General features: G+C 40.1%; 1 protein-coding gene across 1 annotated transcript; it reads left to right on the top strand.

Annotated features, from left to right (window-relative positions):
* Window positions 1-266: 266 nt before the first annotated feature.
* Window positions 267-7,187, top strand: LOC145390266 (aldo-keto reductase 1B-like; the record flags this gene model as incomplete). The annotated part of the gene is made up of 4 exons (XM_080265247.1): window positions 267-380; window positions 945-1,063; window positions 5,441-5,612; window positions 7,170-7,187. Coding segments are annotated over exons 1-4 (423 nt in total), but the record flags the coding sequence as incomplete, so codon positions are not given.
* Window positions 7,188-7,507: the final 320 nt, after the last annotated feature.

The raw sequence follows: 7,507 nt of genomic DNA, 5'->3' as shown, positions 1-7,507 counted from the left end.
AGTACAGGGAGTTTCCAAACACTATCCTCTCTCACCAGGGCCACTCCAACATCCACTGCCCTACCTTGTACCTCTTTTATTACCCCAACCATGTACAGATTGAACAACCATGGAGACATGACATCCCTGTATCAACTCAACCTTCAAAGAGAAAAAATTCAATCAGTTCACCATCCACACGCACTGCAGCCTTAGCACCAGCATACTATTATTTTAAATTATTATTATTATTATTATTATTATTATTTCTTTTTCTTGAGCAGGAGATGGAGAGGATGGTTAAGATAGGCCTGGCCAAATCCATCGGTGTGTCTAACTTCAGTGTGCCACAGATGAGGAGGATCTGCGCCATCGCCAAAATACCACCAGCCACCAACCAGGTCAGCTGCACCAAATATACATAGTTACTCTCAAATAAGAATTTACTATCACGAGCTAAACTTCGCCAACCCTTCCCTGCCAACCGTGTCTCCTGCATTTCACTCCGAGTATCCTTCCTTCTTATGTTCCTCTGTTGTGTCCTTTATATATTCATCATAAATGTACTTCATACATCATCTTACATCTCCACAGTCGGCAGAAAGTGTCAGCAATTTATTGATCTTGAATGTAGTGTAGAAAGCTGGACAAGTATCATACTGTCTGTTTCACATTCAGCATAATTATGTCTATCACTTTCCTTCCTAACTGCATCTTATCAAAAACACCTATGAGCAAATAAACGTGCCAAGTCTCTTACATCATAAGAATATTAGCCAGCGAGGGAAGTGAGAAGCAGAAGAGGTAAAACATTAAGCAAAGTAAAACTGTTTGGACACGACATATCAAAACAGATTATGAAAAACTAAGAAGTTATAGGATTGCAGGGAATAAACGGATATTCTTTAGACCTTGGACAATATGACCCATCGCACTGACTAGCGTTCGTCTCCGTGTCGTTGCAGGTTGAGATGCACGTGTATCTGCAACAAAAGGAGCTGCATGAGTTCTGCAAGGCTCACAACATCTTTATCACAGCTTACAGTCCACTGGGGTCACCCGGCAGAACAAAGTTCATGGGCCCGTGAGTTAAATGTCCACAATCACAGACAAGAATATTGATCCACTCTTTAGACTCCGGATCACCTCTAACGGTCAGGACACGAAGATATCAACACACTACATAACAGCTAGTGACATATATGTTGTTAATATGTAATATAGAGATTTGAGGAAAGTCGTGCCTAAATTCGAGAGAAACAGCGGTAGAAATTCTCTATCTAGAATCTCCACTGCTCTTTCCTCCAGCTCTCTCGAATTTAGGCACGACTTTCCTCAAATCTCTATATTACTTATTAACCGCATATATGTCACTAGCTATTACGTAGTGTGTTATGATATTTTAGTGTCCTGACAGAACTGTCACCCTGTCCTTCTGTCACTCACTAACATTTTTCGGACACGAGATATATACTTCATTCTCATAGACATTAACTTTAACGAAGCCTCATCTTATGTCCCTCAGAGTCCTGTTCCTTGTCTATAGACTTCAGCAACTTTGACGAGGCCCACTAACGATCCATGAAACTCCCTCTGCCATCTCGTATTTCTGTACATGTGGGAAAACATACTACATAACTGAATATTTCAAGGAGTTTTTTGGCTCCGAGGATCATATTTCTGGGTTTCAGAAGTTAATGTTCAGTACCTTGTCACCTCCGTCAACAAAAGAGTTATAGACAGATTTTAGTGAAATTTTGTGGGTATGTGGGTCATGGGCCAATGAAGAGCTTATTAATTTTGGCGGTGATGTGAGTTCTTTGCTATAGGTATTGGCGGAGGTATGCTGTCTTTGAGTGTTGTGTAGTTAATTATTGTGAAGAAGTAAATCGGTACTTACGTCCACAACTGCACAGTCAAAGAAACAACGATCTTCCCAGTTCCGTCTGAAGGACATTTACAATTGGCGAAATACTATGAAAGCCCTGTGTTTACTAGTGCGTGTTTCAGATGGTTCAACTTTTCCGCTATGTATTCGTCACACTTTGGAAAGATACTTATTGTTTTCTCTGTACATGTCCCCATGCACTGCCTAAGCCATTTAGATGGTACGGTCACAAAGAACAGCCGAAACAGCAGCAACGACAAGCACTGGTGACACAACATATAACATTGTAGTGTGTGTGTGTGTGTGTGTGTGTGTGTGTGTGCTCTGCTGGATAATAAATGCAGAGACTTGCTTCTAAGTACGATGATAATCGTTTGAATCCAATAGAAAATATAAATTGGTTCTAACCCTTTCACTACCTGAGGCCTTTTTAAACCTGAATGCAATTACTTAAAGTAACAGTGATAAAATAGTCACTGTACCGAAGAAGAAAAAAATGGCGGAATATCTAATCATTAAGTGTCCAAAACCAAGCCATTTTATACTGTATGTTGTAATCTAGCGCCCTCATGAGGCAAGTGTCTTTGATAGGCGAATATTTTCTCATTGTGTCTGACTTTGGTCATAAGCTAAACAACCCTTTTCCTGAGGCCCACCAGTTCTACGTGCACATATTCTCAATTGTAATCGCTTCAGCATTAACCCCACCGTCCATACTGAATACGTGCTAGTGCTGTCTCATGCATTACCGGTAATTTGGTATATGCGGAAGAGTATTTAATGGCATTTCGGTTGGTATGGTGGAAATAGGTTTGGTGGAAGTAAAAGAAAAGCCGCTATAACTAAATTCAGGTAATCAAACTAAGCCCTATTTTAGCCAATGATCGACCTCCCGTCACTTCTGACAAAGGCAGCATCCCAAACCAGTCGACCACCAATACCTCTCATGAGACACTATTCGCAGATCATTCAAGGAGGAAAATATTCACAGTTAACAACAGTGGAATTAACGTTATCTTTTGACGTCCTTAGTGGTCTAGTGCGTGGCCTAACAGGTGAGCAAAGCCTAAGATGCAGCCTTCGTGGCCAGTCTGGAACAGTACATCCCTCCAAACCAGGCTCATTCCGTATTTTCTCTGGTACAGATTTTGTAATATTTCTTTCTAGACTATGTAGTTATACAGTATATTGCACCTTGATATCATATTCCATATTATTAGTGCAAACTATAGTTATTAAACAGATCTAAGTAATGAAAGAGGAAAATATATATTATGTGCAATAATCATGATGAATAGCAAAAGAACACATGCTACGAAGAGCTAGCTGTTACATGGTTCAGTTTGCCTTGAATTATGACAGCAGAGATTGACTAATACCCCTCCCCCCATATATATTAATGAATAAATACTGTATTAATTGCCAAAGGAACGGACATGGGCTATAATGTTAATATTCCATGGCCAGTAATCTCGTCAGCGTCTGCCTCAGTCATTATTATCTATCTTGCCATTAGGAATCATCGAGAGAAACGGACTCAGAAACATATTAAAAGAGGGCACTCTGTTTGAAGTGGCCGGGCTTCCCAGAAAACCATGCGTTACAATGACTCAAAGGAACGTGGCAAAAACTCCAAAGATAAAGGGGGCATGTGATAAGGGCCTCGAGTGTTATCATGATGGCTTCTTGGGACGGAGCGTATCGGTCTGCGAGCTCCTCCTAACCACTCCTCGTTTTTTCCTCTTATCCTCTTTGGCTTGTTATTATCAAAACACCTTTTCAAGCTATTTATTTTACCTCTTACACATCAGCCTTAACTTTAACCCTCTTATATGATGGGGAAGCCTACAGTATTTCAGTCCAGCGAACGCCAAACTATTTTACTTAACTGGGAGCGAGTCATAGGAGCCTGGGTGTTGATAAAGTGTTAGATATCGTTCACATGAGTCATAGGAGCCTGACTCTTAGTATTCTCCGGCAAATTACAGATGGAATTTGTGCTCATACTAAAAGGACAGAAACAATACAACGGTAATTGCCAGTTCCCATGTTGCCCTATTCTCAGCGTAGGGATCCGAGGCTAGCCTGCTTTCAATCCAGAACATTTAAGGGCAAGAGACCAACCTACGCCCCTGCTAGGGTTTATATAAGAAAATCTCTGACAATGTCTTGGACTCGAACCAGAGCGCGTAGACCACAATGCATTCCGATCCGAATGAACAAACTTTAGATTATCAATAAAGAATATTCTATAGTGCTATGTACAGCACTTTAACCTTACCCACCGTACTCCACTGATGTAGTTTTTATTTTATTCTGGATACCTTCTGAAGATTACTCTGTGTGTAATGGAAGAGAGATTTTTCAAACAGAACGGATTACGTGTAACCTTAATCAATCTCTTCAGTACAAGACCTCTTTCCTATGTTGAATAATTTCTATAGCTCTCTGCATGAATGAAAGGAAAACATATGCCATCGAAATGAATGAGTTATTCAAATTTTATTAGCGTAAAAATTAGATTAACAAGAAGGATTTACTGCAGATTCGGTGATGAATAGTGACGCCTTCACGTAGTGGCACAGAAATAACTTGTCCGGTTATACAGATGTGCCTCAACTCCTTACTTATCCTGAGAAAGAATGGTGGTGGACTGGAATGAGAAGGGCAGCTTGAAATTGCTGTCCACACAGCCATCAAGTTTATGTTCAGATGAGCGTGAGTCAACAACAACAACAACTGTACTCTCTCTGCAGAGTGACAGGCAGAGCACATTATAAACAGCAAGATAACTTTGGAACTTCAGTATGATGGGAGGTGTAGGTTTTACTCACGCTGCCTCTACTCGATTTTAAGTGAGCTTGGGAGAACGTCCTGGCAAGTAATAGGAAATTTAATGCGATACTTCCCTTCAGTATAAATAATCTGTCTTGAGCTAAGTAAATTGTCTGGTGGAGAGCATGAATGGATTAGGAGTCTTGGTAGTGAAGGGGGTTAAGAGCCCATTTTCTGAAGAATACTGTAGACTTATTGACAACAGGGTCAGAGATAAGTGCTTTATAACGAGAACATCCTGCTTTTTGTCCTGAGAGCCTCAGGCAACGCTCTTTGTAGTTAGCAACATTCCATGAATAGGGAATTTTTCTGTAGGATATTGTGGACTTATGAGGAAAAAAAAAGGAACATGAAAGAAAGTAGATTTAAGACAAGGTTTCACCATGACAGCCTTGAAAAGGTTTGATCTCTAAGATCTGACTGGAGTTTTTTTCGCTCACCCAGTAACATCAATGGCAGCAGGTTTGTCACTTGCCCTGAAATGTACAGTAGATTATGACGCTTCAGCTGAATAAGGCTCATAAGATTATACAACCGAGGGAGTGTTGGGATTTACTGCCCATTTAATGCTATTTAGAGGGTAGGGGTCTGGTCTCCCTAGCCTTAAATGCCAGGACAGATTGTATTAGCCCCGGGCTGCTTAACACCCGATGAGACAAAAAATTAATAAATAAATATATAAATAAAAACAGATAATAGATAAATACACCTCTTTTACTAACCTTACTTTCTGGACAGACCCTCGGGGACCGCCAACAGGAAGAAGCCGCTGGAAGACCCTGTGGTGGGGCTGATTGCTGAGCGCCATAGTGTGTCACCCGCACAGGTGCTCATCCGCTACCTGCTGCAGCTCAACGTCATCGTCATCCCCAAGTCTGTCAACCCGACTCGAATCAAGGCCAATAATGATGTATGTAATTCTGTGGCATATCAACGAGTATTTTCTTCAGCTGAGTGATATCTTTTTCATGATAATCTGACCACAACCAAACTGTTTTATATCACTCAGTAAGGAACTCTGCCATACTCTGCTCCAGCCCACTTGTCAGTAAAGCAGCATTTTCTTTGCCACCATCAACTTAAAATGAAATTTATGAATAAAAGTAAGCAAATCGTGGTGCAAATCATAAATTAATCAGTAAACAGGAAATTGACGTACGCAGTTATTCTGGTTGGCAAGGAGTACAGTGTCGGGGAAAATTATGGCTATATTTATTCTGACGTGCAGTTCTGTAGCACATCATTTCCTCTTTTAAGGACAATATCTTTTCATCGTAACTAAGCTGTCACCAGAAGAATTTTGAAATATCTTTGGAAGGATCTTTGCTACTGACAGTACTAAGGCACCTCTAGCACTGAAGTTTAAAAAACCAATACTAAAAAAAAAAAAAAAAAAAAAAAAAAAAAAAAAAAACTCGGGATATCATGACTACAAATCTAATGACACCCTTGTAGTGAAGGGATCAAATACATGGAGTTTTTTTATCACTTTCTTAATGAACAGTACGTCGTTGGACCACCGTGCTATTTTTTTGTGCTAGCTTTGGCCGCTGAGATGTAGCAATATATTAGCACTAGAATATTGAGTAAGTTACGAGAAATTGCTGAGGCAAGAATGTAGAGCCAGAGCAATGCATTTTTCTCCCACTGAAATGCGTGAAATAAGCTGCGAAAGACAAAATTCTTGGCCAGCTTTACATAAAACTAGTATAGTTAATAAATTGACACATCAATACATAGAATTACAATAATAAGGATGCATTTATGGCAATACCAAATTAAAGCCTTTAAATACTTCATTTTTCAAATTTACAGATCAACTGAAAATAAGGCATATTAATTAGTTATCGTGTTATGTAAAAGACATTGCATTTCATGCTCAGTATATAAAGATTTTAGAGTCAAAAGACTTGGCACATTTTTGTCAGCCATTTAAGTATTTTTCAGATACTGTTCAGTTTAGGAAACACTTTTGAACAAAACTCTAAAAGCATATGATCAGACGGAAAGGTTACAGAGCAAAAATGTTCAGAGTATAACCTATATCAAACCTTCATAACTCACAGCTACCACGGCCATAACTGCAGGGGTGCACAACTTTTAAGTGGTAAATAATTGGTTGTTTTATCAACAGCATAATAACAAGACTTGTAGAGTCAACTCAAATAATCGCTGGCGATGCATTTTTAAGATGCCCACGAATGGTGAAGAGCCGAAAATGAACGACGTCCTCCAGAACGGCCCATGCAGCTTTCATTTAACTATGGGATTACTTAAAAACCCTTTATAATGCACCAAAGCTTCAATAGACGTTAAAATCTGCTGATATATGTGTATTTTGGGATGATTCAATACAAGGCATATAACTCGACACGCCAGTGGTGAATCCGTAAATATAGAGGGGCGACTGCAAAGAGATGCGATTTTAAACGAGGACTAACCCTGTGTCTCCGAACTTATTTATCAGGTCTGGGGGTTCACACTCGACTGACCTGGAGATGGCCGCACTGCAGTCACTGGACGAAGGGAATGCGGGACGTATTATGAACTCCACCGAGCTTTTCGAGTGAGTAACATGAGTCTCATTGATGTCAAAAAGTGTGAAAGTGTCTCTGGGGCAAGAGGCCTTCACGTGGTGTCACAAATATTTCTTGGCTGCTCTAATCTTTGTTGGCCGGGTATGATAAGCGTCCCTCAGCTCCCTCCTTGTCTGTAAAAAAGAAGGATGGTGGAGTGAAGGACAAAAGCGGTTTCAACATGCATTTCATGAGGTTCACGTCCAGATAAGCCTGGGGCCAAAACAAC

Source organism: Coenobita brevimanus, unplaced genomic scaffold (genome assembly GCF_032717465.1).
Source record: "Coenobita brevimanus isolate Jiangsu-jjx unplaced genomic scaffold, ASM3271746v2 jjx.HiC_scaffold_453, whole genome shotgun sequence".
NCBI classification, from domain to species: Eukaryota; Metazoa; Arthropoda; class Malacostraca; order Decapoda; family Coenobitidae; genus Coenobita; species Coenobita brevimanus.
The sequence above is the reverse complement of the archived record's forward strand: the minus strand, read 5'-3'. Positions and strand labels throughout refer to the sequence as shown.